At 50.3% G+C, this 23611-nt stretch overlaps 1 protein-coding gene across 7 annotated transcripts in view; it reads left to right on the top strand.

The window, feature by feature from the left end:
• PHKB (phosphorylase kinase regulatory subunit beta) overlaps positions 1-23611 on the top strand; it is a 2092963-nt gene that overhangs the window by 1655472 nt on the left and 413880 nt on the right. For all 7 annotated transcript variants that reach the window (XM_069607056.1, XM_069607058.1, XM_069607055.1 and 4 more), the window contains one exon: positions 2242-2346. In XM_069607056.1, coding sequence (XP_069463157.1) covers positions 2242-2346 — 105 coding nt within the window. The remainder of the gene's footprint in view (positions 1-2241; positions 2347-23611) is intronic.

Here is a 23611-nt window from a genome sequence, read left to right as displayed (position 1 = left end):
ATCCATTTTAACCCCTTACCTCACTACCATATTTATATTTATTTAACATTTTCGGTATTTTTTACTTCGGTAAAACTTGCCACTCAGATTTTTTTTCTGGTAAAATGACTGGATACCGAAACTTCAGGAGCGTCCCACTTTCGGGTATAGAAAAATAAAGCAAACGCAGCCAAGGTCATCCACATCCCTATAGGCAATCTGCTTCAGCATGTGGCCACATCCACATTCGAGTCCAACTGGAGCCTCTAGTCATAGCTCAATATGCTGAATCCATCTATTGGGGGAGGGGGATCAGAGGAAGCACCCTCCACATCCGAGTCATTACCTCTCCGTAAGATTCATCCACATTAGGCAAAGAACAAGGGGGAAGGGTACAAGAAAAAACAACCCCCATAATGTGCAGTGCCCATGTCCAGGCTAAGGGTGACAATCCATCCTAGCCAAACATAGCTCCCAACTCACAGGTGGGAGGCAAAGACGCGAACCGCGTTCACCTGAGGGAGAAGCAGGCTGTGCTATTGGGTGCCAACTTGGATGGCCTTGCGAAGCTGGTGACGATGATGGAGCCGTAGTGGCTCGATCCTGGTGTTACCATATCCAAACAAAAGGACATCCGCTGTGCCCAAGAACTGCAGGAACATTGCAGTTTAATCCTCTGCCAAATTCAATGGGTGTAGGCCGGCAGCAGGCCCTAATTCACCCACGGTCCTACAGAGCTCCCGTCCTGGCCATGCCCCTCCCTGAACTAATTTCTACATTATGGCCCTCGTGTGATCTCTTAGCTTCCCAAATAGACCTGGGGGTTGACACCCACACCCTGGATAGTTTTTTGGTCTTTGCTCTTGAAATGCTCAAATATGTACTTTCCTCCCTCTAAATTGTGTTGTATTATCTTGATTCTGATACCACTCAACACTTTGCAAATTATTTTAGCACTAAGAGGCCACATCTGTGCAGAAAAAGAACTGTGTACAAAATGAAGTCCAATTCTCCTTTTCTGTCCTTAGACACCACATCAAGCACTTGGAAGAGGACAACGTACTGATGCTAGCTCTTGCAGTGGTAGATACAAAGGGCTTGATTCACAGACCGTTTTCCAATGGGATTGCACTGTTATAAAACACTTCTCTGAATCTGTCCCAAAGTGTTTGGTGGAGCAGTGCCAATTTACATACATAAAGCAATTTCTTAATATTCTCTGCCGATTTTGCCAAAATTGATAAACTGATAACCTGGAAAGGGTATTTTGCAAGACCCTTTGAAGCACACCGCTCTTCTCATGAAGAACAGGATGGGGGATCCTCATATACAAGCTAATTAGTAGAGAATATCCAAATATGCTGCATTTTTTCCCCGAGGAAAACAGATTCATTAATGAGCGCTGACATTATATTTACCTCTTAGTTTAAAAATCACTCACAAATTTTCTGTAGGATTTGTCAGTGCTAATGAAGTGCCACACACTTCCTACATTTCCACATAAAGAAAAAACCCACATAATCCTAAGGGAAGGTGAATAACTGAAGCCAGAAGAGGGCCGTAGAGGGCGCTATAAAAATAAACTACCAACAAAGCAGGCACTCATTTCTTAAATTCAGACATGTTCACAACAAATATGAGTGCAATTTCATATGACTTAGTTCGTTCTTTTTTGCTTTTCAGTTTTGAAATATAATATACATTTTTGCCATTTCTTTTTTGCATACTTGAAGATTTCTTTGCAGACTTTACCTTTTTTTCAGCAGAAATGTGAACAATATCTTTGTAGATTTTCAATTTTTTGTGTGTTTCTATTTCCTCTCAATTAGCCACCCATTTTCTAACTTTCTCTAGCCCACTGAAATATGGGAAAGGAAAGGAACATGATTGCGTCAATACTGGACCAAGTGAACAACTTTCTACATGATCACCTTTGAGAACTAGCTCAGCCACTTCTTTGGTTATGTCTGTTTGAGGCATTCATGCGTTTAATCCCATTTATTTTAAAACAAGTTTTGTCATTATATAAGTCGATTGGCGGCTATTGTTTTACATTTTGCACTTGCTCTGCCTGAAATAAATATGTATGATTGTAAAATACTTTTCTTCCTCTTTTGTGTCTGAATGGGATGGGTTTGTCAACATATGAAAAATGACCGTTTATACACATGTTGTTCTAGTCTCACATTGGTATGTTATTGTAATAATGTATGTGTCTGTTTTCAAATGCTCAACAATAGGTCTCTCTTTTTGTCTCAACAGATTTATCGAATTCTGGGAAAGACAGTCGTTTGCTATCCAATTGTTTTTGATTTAAGTGACTTCTACATGTCACAGGATGTAATGCTGTTAATAGACGACATAGTGGTAAAGTTTTCATTTTTGTTCTTAAACCAATTAAGTAAATGTAATATCATGTATCTTGTGTATTTCAGTGTTTTGTATTCTGTTCATTACAGCAACCAAGTTGTGAGTTGGCTAAGGAGAATTGGATTGCCCTAGTGAATAGTAATGATTTGTAAGGGAGGTTTTATTACATTTTTGGGGTGTAGAAGAACTCCTATGTTGCCCTACAGCTACGATGGGAGTAGTCATTACCATCAAACAATAAATAAAACAGTCCTAGTTGAGTCCGTCAAATCAAAATGGCCTACACTAACAAAACCTAATGCCTGTCCAATCTCTTGTACAAAAAGTGTGAAGGACAATATGTATGCAAAGGAAAGTCACTGTTTGAATATAAAGAATAAATGTGGCTGAGTCAGCTCTCCTCCCCACGTTGGACAGCACAGAGTAAGGCTGTCCCTGTAGACAGGAAGACACACTGTGGCTCGGGTTCTCAAAACCAAGGCAGTTTAAAACGTGGATCGAGGCCCGCCTGGCCTTCCACGTTAAAGTCTCTAGTTCCAGCTTTCAAAAGTTCTTTCGCAGTTCAACAAAACGTTCACAGTTCAACACAAAGTGCACATAGATCTCCCTCCGTCGGAACCTTTAAATCGCAGCACTTGTAGGGATTCTCTTCCCCAAGCTTAATTTACATTCTGTAGAGGTTCCCTTCCCCTAACTTATTACACTTCCGGTTTCCCTCAGTCGTGTTCAGACCTTTTTCTGATGTCGAAGACATTTGAATGTGCAAGGTTTTTACTATAGACCTCCACATGACCACTTCTACTTTGTCTTCAGCTCGGACTCTCGTGTTATTTGCCCCAGTGTCTCTTGGTCTGGGTAGTTCAGTAACATAAGCACAAGTTCAACATTCACCTTTTCACGTCCCCTTTTGTCAGGGTTAATCTTGATCATTACGTATTTTAGAGTTCATTCACTTTGTTGCTTTATAACAAAACCTTTCAATCTTTTGCTGAGACTTTCGAGTGGGCTAATTCTCTTCGCCGGACCAATATGCTACTCTTTATCACTGGCTTCACAGTTATCAGCAATTTAATGTTCACCACAGGTCTGCCTTCCTTCGCGTCTCATCCACACGCATGCAACCTTCAATTGTGATATATATTGTTGCAACTTCAATATCTCTTTAACACATACCGGCCTTTCATGTCGCTTGCCAACTCACTGGCTGTGTGCATTTTTTCTTGTCTTTGCGGTTTTAATTCACGAGTCAAGGTTAATACCACAGGCTTGGCCTCGCCTCCCCAACTCTGTCGTTCACCGGGAGTGTTGCTGGCACCCTTGAAACACAATGCAGTCTTCTCGTCTGGGATATGGCCTTCTCCACATATCTTTCACGGCTCTTCGGTGGCAGGGACCTTCTGCAGAGATCTCCTGGGTTTCTCTCCCCTTTGCTCTCGTCCCTCTCTCGGTCGCTGTGCTCCAGTAGGTTCCCCTTCGACCATAAATTCTGCTCCTCCTCGTGTTCCACATTGCTCAGAGTGTGTCTCTACGTTCCGCCTATTATCCGTGTGGGCAGAGCAAATGGGTATCAGATGTATGTGGTTGAAGTCAAGTGCCTGATTTTACCTGACCCGATTAGCGGTCCATGTCCTATGAGATATGTAAGGGTTAGCTTCTTTACTCTGTCGCCCTCTTCCACGCCCCAGTGTTTGTGGGGGGCACAGTGGAGTTGGAACATTGGAGGATCCTATAAAATAGAACTGGTCATGGGTACGGAAAAGGGGGGTGTACCGCGTCTCATCATCGGTTGTCTCAACCCCACTCCCAGAAAACCCTTCACCCAGGTGATCCTTCCGCACTGGTGCACCCCCAGGGTCTGAATCCAAAGGTAGTGGCCATGCCGTGGCCACCTGAGAGAGAGAGAGATTCCCAGGAAGTATTAGGTGAGACACCCTTTGGTTCGTCACACCATCCACCACTACTCTGGCCTGGAGGCTTTCTCTGAAGGGAAGCAGAACTGCAGTTTGATTTTAGCAAATGGCAGAATGTTCAGGAAAGGGCCCAGTAATGTGAATGGCCATGGCCTATCACTTCACTTCATTGTTAGTACCGATCACTCCGGCTTTGGGCCCCTGTTACCTTAGTGTTAGTAGGTAGGCCTAATGTGACAGAATAGTATTCTCTGTAATGTCAATGAGTTACCAGTAAGGCCCAACGTTAAACAACCTGTCAGAGCTCCTCATGTGGGTAAAAGTGTCAGAGCTTATCATTTTTGCTCCTTTTAGTGTGTTGATAGTACAGCCCCATTTCTACATTCTCCCCTCTAGCTGATTTATCAGCTTCTCCAGCATGGGGTCTGGTATGGATTCACATGCTCATGAATATTCCCTGTCATCAGGCTGGGAATCCTCGGTAAAGAAAAAATCAGTATCAGTATCTTTTCTGATCTGTCTTTCTTAGTAGTAACCAATCACTGGTCTCTGGGTCATACTGCCCCCAGCCAATGGCTGTCCTCTCCCTAAGCCCGCCCCTTGCAGCCATCCTCAGATTTTTACCGCACATTCAAGTGCTGGGAGTCCTCGTGCTATAGCTCTCGAGCTTTTACTGCATTTTGCACTTTTTCAAAGAGATTTATCTAATTTTCGGTTTAATCGAGCCTCAAGCTCCACCGTTTCTACGGGGACCTGTTCGGATTAATCTACGCCCCTCAAGGGTGAAGTTTTCGTCGAGTTACGCTTCTTGGAGGATTCCAGAAGTTTCTGAGGCCTACCTCGTGGACGAGAAGAACATGGCCCAGGAGAAGGGAAGCTCGACTCCCGGCAAACTGTTCAGAATCTGCCCTGGATGCAACCTACAAAATGTGTTCAAGGAGGACGAGCATTCGAAATGACTTTACTGCCTGCACAAGGACAAAGCGCACGTGGAGAAGGACTGTGCGTTTTGCATGAACATGTCGGATCGGACTATGAGGGATCGTCGGACCCGTCTCTCCAACTGGCTGGAAGGCAAGAGCCCAGCAGGTGAAAAGAAGAAGAAGTCTGAGCAGTCTTCTAAGTCCTGTGAGGGCGCCCCGGGGACGGGGGCCCAACAGAAGGCAAAGCACCGCGAGTCCGCGGGCACCAGGAACGCTGAACGGTCTCGGCTCCTCGGCAGCCAGGCAGGACACACCTTCACCGACGCCATCAACCGCGAGCCAGCGCTCTGGCTCAGGGAAGAGAAAATCTGAGAACCCGGCTAAGCTTCTGGAGAGGCCCCGGTCGATCTCAAAGGATCAGGCCGAAGGGCAGCGAGGCGGTGACCCTCCCCCTAAGGTGAAGGCCTCAAGCGCGCCCAAGGTGGTGAAGGCCTTGATCCCAGCCAAGGCCTCGATTGAGGGAGTCGCTGCGGCGCTGGCGAAGCCTGTGGAGGCTGTCCCAGTGGAGGCGACCTCGGGGCCCAGAGTTTCCTTGCCTCCGCGGAGGGAATCCTCTTTTAAGCCCATCGAGAAGACCCCCGTGAAAACCCCGGTGGAAAAAGAGGGGGGGCGGCAGCCGTGACAGACATGGACACAACCTCCGAGGAGGAACTGGCCAAGAATTTGGAAGAGGGATCCCAACAAGAACAACCATCGCTCCCGGCACGGCCGTCACAACCCGAGCCACAAGACAACTCGGCGGCCATTTTGACGGCAATCCAAGCCTTATGCACGGAGATAAGGACGAGACTGCCCCTACCCCCGACGGACGACCCAGATGAACCAGGTCCCTCCAAACAAGAGGAGGAGAATTCATCCGGCTCCCCTTCAGCCCTCACGGCCTTCTCAGCTTTTGTCGCCCTCCCCGGTCCCGAGGGATGACACAGGAACAGACACGGCCACGACGGGGACGGATGACGACGGCGGCGACGGCGGGACTGACCTCCCATCTCCGATTCCTCGGGCGTCTCCTCCTGACGAAATTGGCTCCTTCCACGCCATGATTGCCAGGGCATCCAAGCTTTTTCAGCTCTGCCCTGAAGAAAAGAAGAAGAAAGGCTTCCTCTACCATCGGCGCAAGGTCAAGAGGAAGACGGTCCTCGCAATGCCGTTGCTGGATGACATCTGGGAGGAGGGTCTTGCCCTCCTGAAGAACCCATCCATGACACCTGCGAAGAGGGACCGTTACGAGAAGAAGAACCGGGTCCCCGACGGCGCCCCTTTGTCCTTAGGGCACGACCGAACCCGGATTCGGTCGTCTCGGCAGCGGCCAAGAAGAAAGCGGGCAGGGGGGCTTCAACTTCCCCACCGGACGGCAAGGGAAAGAAACTAGATGCCATGGGATGACGAGTCATCTTGTCGGCGGCGAGGACGATTAAGGCGGCCAACGCCCTAGCGATTGTGGCCCGCTACGACAGGGAGTTGTGGTACAGATCGCCCCCCCTGTTGGACTTCCTCCCGGATGACAAGAGGGCAGAGGCCCTGGCAATCCTACAGGAGGGTGAGGTGGCGTCGGACCACGCCATAACTGTGGCCACTGACATTGCCGACACTGGTTTCCGCCAGTTTGGCAACAACATTTGCCTTCGACTGTGGGGGTGGCTCAAGACGACAGATTTCCGCCAAGACGTGCAAGCCAGGGTTTTGGACATGCCCTTCGACGGGAACAAACTGTTCGGGAAGACAGTGGATGAGTCACTGCAGGCCATCAAGACTGACACAGAGACGGCTCAGGCCTTGGGAGTTCTGCAGCAACGGCGGCCGCCCTTTCTGAACAGCAAGCAAGGTGCCTCCAAAGGATTCGGCGGTGGCTCCTCGACCTACCGTCAGATGGCCCGCTCCTCTCCGCAAGAAGCCTATAGGGGACGAGGCAAGTCAGGTGGATCTCGCCGTCGTCGCCAGGGTGGCCAAGGCGGCAAGGCTGCTTCCAAGCAAGACTGAACCAGCCGTTGCGTCGGGCCCCCACCGAAGCACCCCGGTGGGAGGCCGGCTGACGAAGTTCATCAGCGTGTGGGAGTCCATCTCCACCGACCATTGGGTGCTGGATGCCCTGGCCCACGGGCACACTCTGGAATTTCTAAAGACGTGCCCCCGAATTCCTCCCGTGGCCAGGAAGGAAAACCACGTCCCTCAACTGCTGTTAGAGGTAAGGGCGATGCTCAAGAAAGGAGCCATCAAGCTCGTCCCAAAGAGGCTCCGGGGCTCCGGAGTATACTCAAGATACTTCCTCGTCAGAAAGAAGGCAGGAGGTTGGCGTCCCATCCTGGACTTGCGTCGGCTAAACAAATACATCAAGGCACAGAAGTTCTGGATGGTCACCCCCCAGCACGTGCTGGGCCAGCTGGAGGAAGGTGACTTCCTATCGTCGTCGGATTTGGAGGATGCGTACTTTCACATCCCCATCCTAAAAGGACACCGAAAGTTTCTCAGGTTCGTAGTCCAAGGGCAGCACTACCAGTTCAAGGCCCTCCCATTTGGATTGAAGTTGGCGCCCAGGGTGTTCACCAAGTGCCTTGCACCAGTGGCGGCGCGGCTGCGCCTGCAGGGGATCCACGTCTACCCCTACCTGGAGGACTGGCTCATCCGAGCAGGGACAAGGGAACTCGCCGTCGAACACACAGCAAAGACCGTCCGGCTGCTCACGGACCTGGGATTCTCCATCAACTTCCCCAAATCCCACCTGGTTCCGTCGCAGGTCACGCTGTTTCTGGGAGCCAAGCTCGACACAGTAGCGTAGTTGGCCTCGCCGTCGGAGGAAAGAACGCAGGCCATCCTGGGCAAGGTACAGCGTTGCTGGCCACGGACGTGGCCAGAGTGAGGTCCATCAAGTCCCTTCTCGGGATGATGTCCTCTTGCATCTATCTGGTGTGCCTGTGCAGGCTTTGGATGCGTCCTCTGCAGGAGTTCCTCGACGCCCGTTGGATGCAAGCGACAGGCAGCTTCGAGGACAAGATCTCGCTCAACGAAGTATTCCGCCAAGCAATTCGATGGTGGGGCACCCCCGCGCATCTCGCAGCGGGCACAGTCTTTCAGACCCCAGCATACCAGGTGACGGTGATGACGGATGCCTCCCTGGAGGGGTGGGGAGCGCACACCGGAGCTCTTCACGCGAGAGCTGTGGCTCCCGGAGGAGAGGCCGCTCCACATCAACATACTGGAGCTCCGAGCAGTGTTCTGGGCCCTCAAGTCATTCCTCCCGTCCCTCAAGGGCAAGGTGGTGAGGATCTTTACCGACAACACCACCACGATGTTCTACATCCGGAAGCAGGGAGGAACCAGATCCCCAGCCCTGTCCAAGGAAGCCCAGGATCTGTGGCCGTTGCCCAGGGGATGTTCCTGGTACCTTTTCATTTAGCAGGGAAAAAAAAACGCCATTGCTGACTCACTCAGGAGGGAGCTGCACTCGTGCCACGAGTGGGAACTATGCCAGGATCAAGTGGATTAACTCTTCCGGCGATGGGGCAAACCCCAAATCGACCTGTCCGCGACGGCGACGAACTCCAAGTACCAGAGGTTCGCTTCCCCCAGCCGAGGAGCATGGGCGATGCTTTCTCGTTCCCCTGGGACGGCCTGTTCCTGTATGCGTTCCCTCCGTTGCCTTTGCTGCTCAGGCTCTTCAACCAACTCAAGAGGTCCCGGTGCAGGATGATTCTCGTCGCACCGAGGTGGCCGAAACAGATCTGGTTCCTGGACCTTCTGGACTTGTCAGCGCCCCCACCAGTCAAACTGTCGACAGACACAGATCTTCTCTCCAGAGAAGGAGGCGCCATTCTTCATCACGACCCAGAGTCGCTGAACTTGGAGGCCTGGCTCCTGCAGCACTAGAGTTTGGAGGGTACGATATCTCGGCTGACTGCAGAGAGGTTCTTGCAAAGGCCAGGGCGTCCTCAACTCTCAAGTGCTACGGACACAAGTGGAAGAGGTTCTCTGTCTGGTGCCTTGCACAGAAGATTAACCCTCTACGGATTACAGCCCCTCAAGTGCTACTGTACTTACTGTCGCTGGCCAAAGCTGAACTAGCTCATCCTTCCATCAAGATACATCTGGCAGCGATTTCCCAATACACCAGAACTGCAGGACGGTCGTCCCTGTGGTTTCATCGACTGGGGAAGGAGTTTATGAAAGGACTGTTCCGATCGTTCCCACCGGTGAAGGCTCCAGCCCCGGCATGGGAGCTCAACGTGGTGCTGACCAAGCTCATGGGCCCGCCATTCGAGCCCTTGCATTCGGCTCCCTTGAAGTTCCTGTCTTGGAAGACAGCGTTCCTTGTGGCCATGACCTCTGCACGACGCGTGGGAGAGATTCAGGCCCTTTCCTGCAAGCCTCCATACTTGACTTTCCACGAGACAAGGGTGGTGCTGAGGACGCACCCCTCCTTCATGCCCAAGGTGCCGTTGGACTTCCATCTCAACGAGCCCTTGGTGTTACCAGTCTTTTTCCCGTTGCCTTTGTCGCCGGCCGAGAGGACTTTGCACTTGCTGGATGAAGCTAGAGCGCTGAAGTTCTACGTGGACCGAACAAAGAGTTTTCGGAAGACATCACAGCTGTTTGTGAACTTTGGACCTGTGAACCAAGGGAAGGCTCTCTCAAAGGCTTCCATTTCCAGATGGCTCTCCGGCTGCATCATGCACTGTCATCGGTTGGCAAACCGACTGTTGCCGGGCCGTCCGGGAGCCCATTCGACCAGAGCGATCGCTGCTACCACAGCGTTCTTGTCTGGTGTGCCCCTGCTGGACATCTCCAGGGCTGCTACGTGAAGGTCGACGCACACCTTCACGAGATTCTACTGCGTCGACCGGAATTCCAGGGAAGAGTCAAGAGTCGGCCAGGCAGTGCTGTGCAACCTGTTCGCTTAAGGTGAGCCTGGTGAGGAGGTAAGAGATGCTTAATGTTGAGTTTTATGTAATGCTTAATGTTGAGCCTTGCCACCTCCCGTGGTTGTGCATGCATGTACTGCTATGTATTCTTATATTCATGAGCATGTGAATCCATGCCAGACCCCATGCTGGAGAAGGAACAAGTTACTTACCTGTAACTGTTGTTCTCCAGCATGGGTCTGGCATGGATTCACACGCGAAACCTCCCTCCTTCCCCTCTGCGGCCCTTCACTTGGTCATACTGCCACTTTACGTGCTACCAAATCTGAGGATGGCTGCCAGGGGCGGGGCTTAGGGAGAGGGCAGTCATTGGCTGGGGGCAGTATGACCCAGAGACCAGTGTTTAGTTACTACTAAGAATAAGAAAGACAGATCAGAAACGAAACTGATACTGATTTTTTCTTTACCGAGGATTCCCAGCCTGACGACGGGGAATATTCATGAGCATGTGAATCCATGCCAGACCCTTGCTGGAGAACAACAGTTACAGGTAAGTAACTTGTTCCTACGTTATGCTCATCTTTTAGCATTTTAAAAGGGTCAACAGGCACCCACACTTGCCTCACGTTGCTTGGATCCCCTCCATACTATTCCAGCCTACATGGCAGGAAAAAGCAGTCCCCATCTCTTTCAACATCCACACAAATGTCTGTATAATTGTCAGTATCATGTGGTCTGTCAAAAAGTGTGCTTGGTGGCCCAATTGACCTTTTCATCCTAACCGTACGTGGCTTGCTGGGCCTTGCTTCAGTAGTACTCCCTGCCTGTGTTACAACATCTTTCAAGAGAGGCATATGTAAGTGGCAAAATTGGTGTACATTCACCAACTGTGGTCTTACAGCATCCCACGATCAACTGGCAGCTGCAAAAAAACCTAGCACAGGCACCAAAATCTTAAAAACAATGGACATCCAAGATGGTACCCAACAAAAAATGGAAGTTACCCCTTCACTTGCTGGTGCCCCACCTTTCTTTTCCATGGTGGTGCGCAAATCATGAAGGGCGTTTACTGCATGGGGAAGGGAACCACTGTGAACATCTTTGGAGCTATGTATGTGCAACAGGACATCCCTATCGTAGTGCACACACCTCCTCCCATGGCAGTGAGGAGTTCCAGAACGTACCGGTTCTGTAGGCTTACTATTCTAATCGTTCAGAGCTCTTCTTTGATGCATTAAGCCCTTTTTCAGTGTCATTGGCCATCTGGAGCAGTTCCCTGCTATGTCCACAAAGCACAGATTCAATAAATACAATATTCCACTGGTCCCTTACCCGAGACGAGGTATCCACTGAGGAATTAGGGGAGCCTTCCACACTCCTCACCTGTCTCTAGGGGTTGATACCAGTGGCTGTGTTAGGGCTGGAAAACCCTCCTGGGAAATAAAACCCAATGTATTCCTGTGGTTTTCTTGTGGAGACTCTGGAGTATTGACTGAAGACTATGGGTGTCTCTTGGAATGGAGATCTCAGATGGGAATCTCAAATAGAAATAATAATTAGAGCCCTCAAACAAAGGCTGGCTTGGAGATAATGGTTTCTCTTCTTAAATGAGACGGAATAAAGATAAAGTGCAATGATATCCACTAGTAGATCAGGAAGGATGGTGAGAACCCTCTGTTGCCAAGGAATTACAACCCAGTCATCTTCATAACCTCTGCGTGCTACCCAAATCTGATTGCACTGGAATATTACAGAGGATTTGATGTAGCTGAAAGGAGGCAACGGGAGGACTCGCGGTGCGTGTAATGCACGCCCGGATCACAGATGGTAAACGCTCCTTGCGAGCGAGAACCTCTTGTAGGACTCGAAAGGCAGGAGCGTGGCACGTGAACTGCAAGCACAGAACTGTAGAAGCTGTAATGAAGCAGAAAGCCGGCAAGGCATTAATGTTACGTTTGTCGGTACAGAGGTCTTTTTCTGGAGAACGTGTTGCACCTCAGCTGCAGGATCCAAGAATGGTCAACCAGTTTGCACGCTGCAGTAAGCCTGATAAAGACGCCCCTCGTAGAAATTCACAGAGCTCAGAAAGATGAGAATCAAAGAGAAATAAATAAAGAAAAAGGCATATAGATAGACAGGACGGGCGAAAGGGAATATAAGGATTCAAACAGGATAGCCAGGAAAGGATTGAATACTCACAGAAGCGCTGAGTCGAGAAAGAAGCAACCCGCTGCGTTGTGGTGAAGGAAGCTATTTAAGCAATTAGTTAGCTTCTGGCCTGTGTGAAAAATGCCGGCGGTCATCTTGAAAACCGCTAGACTGCAGCTGTAGGTTATCTGCTGTGCCCCATTAGTGCACCATCTTGGAGGGGGCAAGTAGACATCTTATGCCTCTTCTTCTCCACAGGGACCAGGTAGAATAGCGATGCATGACATTCCCATCTAGTTATTTACAGCCATTTGGCATTGGATGCTGTTTGTAGTGCTTGTACAAAATGGAGGCAAATAATGTCTTGCTTGCGCTGAAGAGTCTGAATTAATCTAGTGTTTCCGCTAATTTCTTGCTGAATTCTTCTGAAAGATAATTTTCTTGACTGTGACGCTGCAGACCCCAGGGACCACGGGTCCGCTTATGCATCTTTTGAACTTTTTTCGCCATGGGGTGCTCGGTAATGGCTGAGACCACGAGCATAGGGGACTGCAAGGTTGCCAACAAGCACATTCCTTCCCAGGATGGCAGTAGCTGTACGTAAGCCAGTCCCCCGCTCACCCAGTTGATATCCATTAGGGTGGCGGTGCCAGTTAGGAGATCGGGGATGCTATCAGTCTTGCCATATTTTTTATTGTTGCCCGAAAATGTTGTGCCACTGCCTCTGAAACACAGGGAAAATTGAAAAAGTTCTATTACTTTAGTGGGTATAAACAATTGCAGCCATATCCAGCGCTCAATATACTTATTCCAAAGACAGGGACACTTTCCACTTATTTTTGATACCATCTCCCTAGACAGTCCCAACGTTCCTCCTGCTCTACCCCCGATCAAACCCTCAACCCATTTATCCTTAACGAAAACCACACCTTCTATTTGTAATCTACATCTGTCACACTGTTGCTGGCCCATTCCTACACTATTAGAACACTGAACAGTGGTCGGTGCTGTGAAAACTCCTTTGTTCCCCTTCGCTCTTTTCTTAAAGTCTGCACCTCCCTTCCCTGGCAACTTTTGTATCAGTCTGTTTCTGTTCACTTCCTCAGGCCAACCGCTTGAGCTCCACAAATGTTTTCTCATATATAGAAATGTTCACCCTACCCACTGTTTGCTTATTAAGGGTCCCTGGACCAGACCTGGCACCCTGCATAAGGCTAGATGCACTAAACGTTTTATCTTCATTTGTGTTATTTCATGTGGTATAAACAGTCTGGGCGTGGCTGTCACATGGGGGATCAATGAGCAACCAAAACATGGCTCGCTTGAATTCTCCTTTCAAACCACTCTCATATGTATATACCACAAATTGTCATCTGCATGGCAATGCACATCACTATATCTATCTGGTACAACAATTGGGTTAGTGATATCTCTTCTTTATTCTAATAATAGAAATGCTAATATCAGTTGACACATCTGCAATGCCATTGCCATCCTCCCCCAGAGATTACCCATATAACTTTGGCCATAAAGAAAGAGAGAGTAAGAAGACAAAAGAGCAAGACATTAACAGGCATAAATCTGTTCATTAAGTCTGGATCTTCTTGCTCCTGAGAGGAAAACTTATCCTTCTGCCCTACTCACTGTATTATGTTCATAAAGTCAGAGGATTACCATTACTCCCCTTTTCACCATTACCCCCTCCTCCCCCTACCTCTGCTGATGCAGGGGGGAGAGATGCTGCATGGGAGCTGGTGTCCTTTCCGGATGTCGTTGACTGGGATCCATGGACAACGTCCTGTGACCTTTACTGCTGTCGGGGTGGCATAGATGATGTCGAAGGGACCCTTGGAGTGTGGTTCTTCTTACTTTCTCAGGAAGCTCCTGATGAAAACCGTGGTGATGCGAGCTTGAGATGTCGAGGTCCAATCTGGCCGGAGATAAATCTGACAGTTTTGTTAAGTTCCCTAAGATATCCCTGAAACTCTTCTCCTGTAATCTGTGCTGATTTGTGGGCATTGGAGGCTGTGCGTGCAGGTGTGAGTGGAGTCTGCATCCTCCTGCCTGTTACTACCTCATGCAGAGTAAAATGGTGATCTGTCATGCATTATTACGCATTGTGAAGAGCACCAATGGAAGAAAGAGGGCGTTTAACCTCGCCACAGCCCTGTTTGCCTGGGCTGGTAGACCGAGCACAATTTTTGCTTTATGCCCAACAAAGATGTGATTTCAGTAAACATTTCATTAACAAAATTGGTGTCATGATCTCTGCTTCCAAAAGATCAGGACTTGCCCGACTCCCTTGGAAGCAGACCCATAACCCCGGTTCCGAGTGCCAGCCAGTCCCAATTGGGACCTTTTGGACCCTGTCCTGGCGCCAGTGGCACCAGGCTCATAAAGATGCCCAGTCCCAGCGCTAGAAGCGCCGGGCTCATAATGCTTGGGTGGACTTACCTGCAGCAGACCATGCTGCTTACTTACCTGCCAGTTGAACCCCTGATCCTCTTCTGTTTGAGACTACTTTTCCTGTTGGGTGGGGCAGGAGCCACTCCCTAGGTTCAGAACACTGGAACTCTTCTGGAAAGCAGGAACTCTTTTCTTACCTAGGCGTGGCTGTGGAAGGAGACACCTTAGCACTACAGGAGGCTATTTAAACCACACCCGATGGATGAATCTTGCTTTGCGTTATTCTGCATTCTCTGCAGCAGAACGCTCATCGTGTCTTCTGCTTCTGATCCTGGGCCTAAGGGAACAAAGGCTTACCATCCTGTAATCCAGTCTTCAGCAGCACCTGTAAAGACAAAGAAAGAACAGGTTAGCACTATGGTCTTCAGTGGCAGCGCATCTCTTACCTGGTCCATCGGCTGTCACCAACGCCTCGCGCTGCATTCCGGCATCTGAAAGACAAAGGCTTACCTACTCTTCGCATGCTCCGGAGGTCTTCGCACTGCATTCCGGCATCTGAAAGACAAAAGCTTACCAGCTCTTCGCACGCTCCGGAGGCCTTCGGCGCTGCATCCCGCATCTGAAAGACAAAAGAAGGTGCGTTTAAAGACATTGGGCAACTTTATTACTCACGTGCCATTACTCCTTCCCACGCCGAATCCAGTGGGTATTCCAGCACCCTTCAGCTTCTCTAAAGCTCCGAACTTGTACCTGCAAGATAAAAGGGACAGTTAGTGCGCATCGTGAAGCAGGCTACAAGCGCTTGCTTACGTGCTTCCAGGCGCTTCTATTCCTCACGCGGGTTCGATCCTCAACTCTCATCAGCCCGCCATCCGCCATCGCCGGAACCTTGCAAAACAAGGGAAATCATTACAAAAGACTTTTAAGACATTTGAAGTGCCCAGAACTTACCGTTCGTGCAGTTAACGACGGACAGCAGTCCTCTGAGGTCAAGAGGCCTGTACCCTTATCCAGTGAAGAAACTGGTTACGGCACCCTGCCCCGAGGCAGATGGAGAGCTCGGCGTTCACTTACCTAAGGTGAGGGCGTTAACCTTTGGGGTTCTACAGGAGAAGAGAAAGGGAAGAGGAGAGAGACACCCAATAACCCCAGTTCATTAATCGCATATTTTCTATCTGCAGACATCTTACTCTTCGAGTCAGACATACAGTGCACAGAGGTCCAGCCCAAAGAGCCAACCGTGTGTTACACATCACCTTTGAAGATACGGCATTCACCCAGTCAAGACCGGCGCCTCTGCGGGAATCAGGTGAGCGTTACAATTGGTCCCATTGTCAGATCTTATGTCGTCTTATATGCCCCACTGGGGAAATACTTTTCACACTAAATATCTGGCTGTGCTTTTGATATCAGGGTTGGCACAAGGGTCTGCCTCTATCCAATGTGAAAAAGTACAAACCACAACAATAAGGTAACGGTAATTACTTCACCTATTAACCATGTCAATGTCAAGGTTTTGGAAGGGTCCTGATGGACAGGGCAACATTGCTTTCAATGTTTTGAGTATGCGCCCTGTGGTGTAGTGCTGACAAATGATACAAATAGCTATGAAATAGACAAGTATTTCTTGGAGTTTCGAAATAAATCACTCCTCTTGTAGGTCCGCAGCAATATTTTCCTTGGATGTGTGTGCTGGGAAATGCAACTGATCACAGGCAATGGTGAGCAATGCTAGGGGCATCCGTGGTTTCCTTGTACTATTCTCCCACCAGATCAGTGCAGTAGGAGAAGGAGAACAGCCACTTTTAAACCACAACTCTTTCTCCTCCTCCTTTCTCAAAGATTACCCTTTTGTTTTTTTCACAGGGCAAATAGCTGTGTTACAGGGGTATTCTGAGGACTGTATGATGCCCTGCTGCTATAATGCCTCTAGGGTGGCGTAAAAGCCCTCCTCTGCTTCCTTTGACATGGGATACTGTTTTACTCAGGGCAATACTGTGCCCTGTTTTAATTGCATGCCAACTGTCGCTATGCTTTTGATTAATCCTACATCATGTGTGCTATTGGTCCACAGTTCCCTGGGCATCCTTTCTAGGTCTCCCTGAAGGTGTGATGGTACTGTGCTGGCAAGGAGTATTATGTGAGGCACTGTTCTGTGTTCTACCACCACCTGGCATGATATGAAAATCTCAAATATAATTTCCGGCTTATCTTCAATCTCTTTGAACAGCCGTGCATCGGACACGCCCCTCAACGGCTGTGTTGGGTCAGTGCACAAAACTGTGCGCCATTCTAGGTCTTCTTTGTCCAAACCAGATAGGATGACCATGTCTACTTGTGTGATAACTGCCTCCAAATGTATTTTAATAACCATGCCTTGCGGCCATTACTGCTGGACCGCTGGTCGAAAGAGGAACTCTGCCGGTACACAACAATCTTATTTCTAATCCATGGGACCAAACGTAATGCAACAGTTACCCCATGGAAGAATAAGTCTTGGTGAAGTGGTACAGACTGCTTATATGACTGTGGCCTTTCTAGAGTGGTACATGCCAGGTGGAGAATAAATGAGATGGTCATGTTTAAATTTACTCATTAAGTCTCTTCCCAGGAGATTATCTGGGGAGTCTTGCAAATACAGTAGCAGAGGTGACAGCTCCTGTGTCGTCATGATGATGGGCAGTTCTTCAGTGAAGGTTAACCGATACAACAGCCCCAGAAAATGTGTCAATTCGAGGGGATTGGTTCCTCGGACGTATTCCATATCTATGACAGTAATCACAACAGCTGTGCTGCTTCGGAAAATCTTTCGGTGTCTGCGTCCTGCGTCGATACGCCGCCCTCAAGGACCTCCTCCGACGGCCGTCGTCACTGGATGTTATAAGTAGGATGCATGACGCCCGTAGCCTCGGTTCTGTTTTTTCCGCGAACGTGTTTGCTTCGGAGATCTCGGCACGCCTCGACTCTTTGGAGTTTCTGTTCTTTCGGTTCTTCGAACCTGTTAGTTTGTACGAAGTTTTCGAGATGTTTTCCTCTTCTTCCACCCTGCGTCCGGGCTTCAAGAAATGCGGGGACTGCGGGTCCAAGATGTCGGTGACGGACTTGCACGACGCCTGCCTCTGGTGCCTCGGGGAGGACCAATCCACGGATGATTGTGTCGACTGCCAGTTACTTACATCCAGAGCCTTGCGGTAGCGCAAGAAGAAACTGTCGGTCGGTAAGGTGTCCAAGCCCCAGAAGTCGAGTTCCACTGGGCTTTCGACAGATGATTCGAGGGGCGACTCTCCGCATCGTCATCGTAAGTCTAGGGGTTCTCAGTCCCGGAGCGGGTCCCACCACTCCTCTGCTTCTTTGAGGCACTCCCGGAAGCGCTGTCATCGGTCGCCTTCCTCGCCCGAGGACTCCGCCCGTCAGCGGGTCGCTTATCCCACCAAGCATGCGTCCGTGCCTCTGAGTGGGGTCGGGCGTGACCGTACTAGAGACACTGCTCGTACACCTTCAGGCTCGGGTGGTCGGCATGATTCGCGGGAAAAGTCCCGCTCGGACAAGGGGAATCGTTCTAGTCATGCCCGTTCCAGGTCCCGTTCCTCAACGCGCTTGAGACCGTATGCACCTGTGATGACTTCGAAGAAGACGTTGATGCCTGTGGCACCAAGGTCGTCGAGTGACTCTCTCGAGGCACCGCCTCCAAGGAAGTCGTCGACGCCATCGGCACCCAGGCTGTCGAAGGACACGCTCGGGGCTCCACCCTCGAGGCCTGTGTCGACGCTGTCGATGCTGTCGGCGCCGCGTTCGGCGTCAAAGCCGATTCACTTGACGCCCTTGATGCCTTTCGAGGTTGTTTCGACGGGGGTACCCCCGGGGTACGGTGGAACCCCCTAGAAAGGCTCTGGCCAAACATGGCTTTGTTCCCCATTCTGTGCCCACTTTCCACCATCTTCATTACATTTCAGAGGTGGATGAGGGCCCTGATGATGGCATGGTTCCTGCTACAGTGCCAGATCAGATTCTCTCGGGACATAGTCAGATTGAGGACCTGCGTCAGTCGCTGCACGACGCCAGTGGTCTGGAACCTCTCCGGAAGTGGAGTTTTGTAGGCCTGAGCCTGGCACCCATGCCGAATCCTCGTACCGGCGCCTTATGTGAAGGGTCACCGAGTACTTGGGGTGGTCTGCTACCGCAGGGGATTTTCTTCAAGATGTCCTCACGGATATCCTCGACCAAGGTCCACCCAGTACTGCCGTTCAATATGGCTCTACAGAGGAGGGTGGCGGCGGCGGCTTGGACTGCTCCGGAGAGTCTCCCGGCAGTGGGCAAGTCTTTGCCGCGAAAATACCACCCAGCCAGTAGCAACCCCTGCTACTTGACCAAGCACCCCACTCCGGAGAGTTTGGTGGTGCAGGTGGCTACGGCCCCAGCAAAGCAGGCGTTGTATCCTACCATCCCTCCTCATAGGAATGACAAGCGTTTTGATGGCTGGGCGAAGAAAGTGTTTTCTTCAGGGGGTATGGCTCTTTAGGCTGCCACTCCGTATGTGCCTTGTCCCGTTTCACGCACACTCTGTGGAACTGTGTTTCCTTAGTGGCTGAACATATTCCCGAAGGGGACGAACGGGATGGTTTTCTTGCTATGGTCCAGGATGGCAAGGATGCCATGTGTGAGGCCGTTCAGTCGGGTTTGGGCATGGCAGATTGCGTCAGCCGGTCCATGGCGGCAAGCACTGTAATACTCAGGTTTGCATGGTTGCGGAAGTCGGGGTTTGCTCCTGATGTGCAAGCCCGGCTCCTCAACATGCCCTTTGATGGTATCTTTTTGGCAGCAAGGCTGACGAAAGCCTTGAGAGGTTGCAGACCTCAAAAGCTGCAGTGAAGTCGTTGGGCGCTGCAGTTCGACAACCTCCGCCTTTTCGTCCTAGGGGACAGCAATGGAGGGGTGGTTCCTTTTGTTATTACTCATCCTTTGGTAAAGCGAAAGGAGCTGATAGTCAAAGGGGCCACCTTAGGAGTGCCAGAGGTGGCCGCTCGGGCTGTTGCCTCTTTGCCCTCAGGCAACGCCGCAGCCGCTTCAGCTCAGTCATGAGGCCATGTCCCATGGTTTGCCGGTTGGGGGAAGACTGGCGCAGCATCTGGTCGAATGGCGTGCCATTACTTCAGATGTGTGGGTTCTGGAGATCATAGCCCACAGCTACTGTCTTCCTTTCCGGCAGAAGCCTCACGACAATCCACCAGGGAACCTCTCTTTGAAGAGTCCGGATCCGCTCCTTATGCAGGAAATTCAATCCCTGCTGGAGAAAGGCGCCATAGAATTGGTGCCTGTAGCGGAGAGGAACAAGGGATGGTATTCCCCTTATTTTTTGATTTCAAAGAAAGCCGGGGGATTGAGACCCATCATGGACTTGCACGGTTTGAACAAACTCCTCAAGAAGGACAAGTTCAAGTTGGTGACTCTTTCTCAAGTCCTCCAGGCCCTTCAACTTCAGGACTGGTTGGTGTCTCTCGACCTCAAGGACGCTTATTTTCATGTGCCGATCCATCCAAAGCACAAGAAGTACCTGAGGTTCACGGTTGGCGACTCACACTTTCAGTCCCTGGGGCAGTGTTTTCCTCCCCAGGTGAGGGCTCATCACATTCAGCAGATGCTGCAAAAGTTCCAACATCCCCAGAGTCTCCCTGCGTTCGAATTCTTGAGATTGCTCGGCCACATGGCATCCTGCATTCTTCTGGTGCCAGAGGCCAGGTTGTGGGTGAGATCTTTGCAATCGGCACTCAAGCTCCAGTGGTCTCAGTCCTCCGGCAGTATGTCGGACCCCATTCAGGTGCCGCCCTCAGTCGCCCAGGGCCTGCTGTGGTGGGCCGTCGAAGGCAATCTGATGAAGGGGGCTCCATTTTGGCTACCCTGGCCGGAGGTGACGATCGTGACGGACGCATCCCTCACGGGATGGGGAGCTCATGCCAACGAGTTGACAGTCAGCAGTCGTTGGTCTCCTTCGGAGTCCAGACTCCATATCAATCTGTTGGAGCTGAGGGCCGTCAGGCTTGCCCTGAAGGCTTTTCTGCCGACTGTGCGAGGAAAGAATGTCCTGATTCTGACAGACAACACAGTGGCCACGCACTACCTCAACAAAAAGGGGGGGGCAGGGTCACTTCCTCTGTGCAGGGAGACGATGCAGCTCTGGTTCTGGGCAATCCAGCAGGAAATTTCGGTTTCGGCAGTTCATCTGGCCGGAGAAGAAAACGAGACGGCGGACGCTCTGAGCAGGCAGAGCGCGATCTCTCACGAGTGGGAGTTGGCTCAGGAGATTCTCCTGGAGATCTTCGCCCTTTGGGGGACCCCTCAAGTGCATCTCTTCACCTCCAGTGTCAACCGGAAGTGCGACAGTTTCTGCTCGCGGGAATTTCCTCCAAGAGGAGCCTTAGGAGACGCGTTCGTGGTGGTGTGTTCATTCCCACTGCTGTATGCGTTTCCTCCAGTCCCTGTCATTCCGCAAGTGGTGCGGAGGTTACAGAGGTTCGGTTCTCGGATGATCCTCATTGCTCCGGCATGGGCCAGGAGGACGTGGTACCCAGACTATCTCGAATTGTCCATCTGCCCTCCACGTCGTCTTCCCTACCGAGACGATCTGCTCTCACGGGAGGGGGGTCATGTTCTCCACCCAGAGGTCATTTCCCTCAACCTGCACGCTTGGCTTCTGAAAGGTTGAGGTATAAGGATTGGGACCTCCCTGAAGACGTGATGGAGGTGTTGCTTTCGGACAGATGGCCGGCAACAAAGTCCCTGTACCGTTGCCGTTGGAGAAAGTTCTGCGACTGGTGCAGGGTTTGGAATGTGGATCCTTTTTTATGTGACATTCCTGTGGTTCTGTCTTTTTTGCTTTCTTTGGCCCACAAGGGCCTGCAAGTGGGTACCGTTAAAGGTTACCTGGCGGCGCTGTCCATATTTAGCGCTCATCTGAAGAGTGTTCTTATTTTAAAATTCCATTAATTTCTCAGTTTCTAAAAGGGCTCACTAATGTGTTGTCTCCGTCACCTTTCCAGGTGCCCGGTTGGGATTTGAACCTTGTTCTCAAGTTTCTAATGGGTGCTTCGTTTGAGCCTTTGCATTCCTGCCCTTTGAGACTGTTAACTCTTAAAACTGTATTTTTAGTTGCGGTTACTTCCGCTTGCAGAGTGAGTGAGTGAGTTACAGGCACTTTCAGTTAAGCCACCCTTCACTGTGTTTCATAAGGACAGGGTTGTCCTTCGAGTTCGTCCTTCCTTTCTTCCGAAGATGGTGTCGGAATTTCATTTAAGCCAGAAGGTTATTCTTCCGGCGTTTTATCCTCCTCCGCATCCTGGTAAGGAAGAGGAGAGGCTCCATAGGCTGGATCCTAGGAGAGCTTTAAGCTTTTATATTTTACGCATGTCCTGGGTCAGAGTGGATGATCAACTCTTTATTGGTTACGCTGCAAGGCATTTGGGACAAGCTGTTACTAAGCAGACTTTGTCTCGATAGATTATCCTGGCAATTTCTGAATGTTACCGCTTGGTGGGTAAGGACCCTCCGATAGGCTTGCGGGCCCATTCTACCAGGGGTATGGCTGCCTCTACTGCCCTGTGATGCAACCACCTGGGCTTCGGTCCATACTTTTGTACGTCACTACTCCCTCGATTGTATCCGTGGGCAGGATATGGCCTTTGGCAAGGCGGTCCTTTACTCTGCAATTTGATTGTGCATTCTAAATTTCTATCTTCTAAATTCTTTTTCCCACCTCCTTACATTGGTACTGCTTTGGGAGTCTGTCATAGATATGGAATACGTCGGAGGACCCAATCCCCTCGAAGAACAAGTTACTCTCTTCCTGGTAACGTTCTTTCGACGGGATGGTCCGACGACGTATTCCATATCGCTCCCTCCCTGCCTTCCCCTCTACAGAATTTCTTATGCGACTGCAGCTTACGTTTCCGCACGGCTTAGTGTGGTCAGACTGGCCACACGTTCTGGGAAAAAAACTACAACTGAGGCTACGGGCGTCGTGCGTCCTACTTATAACATTCAGTGACGTCGGCTGTCGGAGGAGGTCCTCGAGGGCGGCGTATCGACGTCATCGACGCAGGACGCAGACGCCGAAAGATTTTCCGAAGCAGCACAGCTGTTGTGATTACTGTCATAGATATGGATTACGTCATCGGACCATCCCATCAAAAGAACGTTACCAGGTAAGAGAGTAACTTTTTCTTCTTTTGTCCGACATAGGGAGTGAACCCTCCGTAAATGCAGGATTTAGTTGCTTCGTGTCGACCCCAACAATGTTTTTAGTACCCCCTATCTGTACTCTCACCAGGGTTCCCTATCAGGGTCAACTATTACTGACAGTACCGGCACACTCCATTTCTCTGTAGGCATTCCTTTTGGGAGGATATCATGCTCGATCCTGGGAGAGGGAAGGTATTGCCCTCTATTACGCTTGCCCCTATGTTGTGCCTTACCGTACCCTGCAGACGGGCTTTCTTGTCCCATGTCTGTGCCTGTGTTTGTGAAGAATTCACCACTAGGGGTTGTGCTTGCTGTTGTATGGGGTGTGAGAAACTTGAAGGTGTCTCACCCGCTAGTCCCCAGGAATCTGTCATCCAGGTGGCCAGGACACAGCCATTGCTTTTGGATCCAGTTCCTGGGGGTGGACCAGTGCGGGAGGATCACCTGGATGAGGAGTCTTCGGGGAGTGGAAGTGGTACACCGGATAGCGAGACGCAGTATCCCCTTTCCTGTAACACTTTTACCCATCCTACCAGATAGGATACTTGGGACCTCAACCTCTGCCCCTTTTCCAACACAAACACTTTCTCACGGACAGCTCACTGTGAGAGAAAACATACTAACACCATAGCCGTATACCTGACATGTCACTTTAAAATGGTCAGGCAATTACTGATCATTAAACACAACTGACTTCCATCCCACTTCCCTACACGGATAAAAGTCG

This window comes from Ambystoma mexicanum, chromosome 1p (assembly GCF_040938575.1).
Source record: "Ambystoma mexicanum isolate Mex_15411 chromosome 1p, UKY_AmexF1_1, whole genome shotgun sequence".
NCBI classification, from domain to species: domain Eukaryota; kingdom Metazoa; phylum Chordata; class Amphibia; order Caudata; family Ambystomatidae; genus Ambystoma; species Ambystoma mexicanum.
This window is presented reverse-complemented; position numbering and strand designations above follow the sequence as displayed.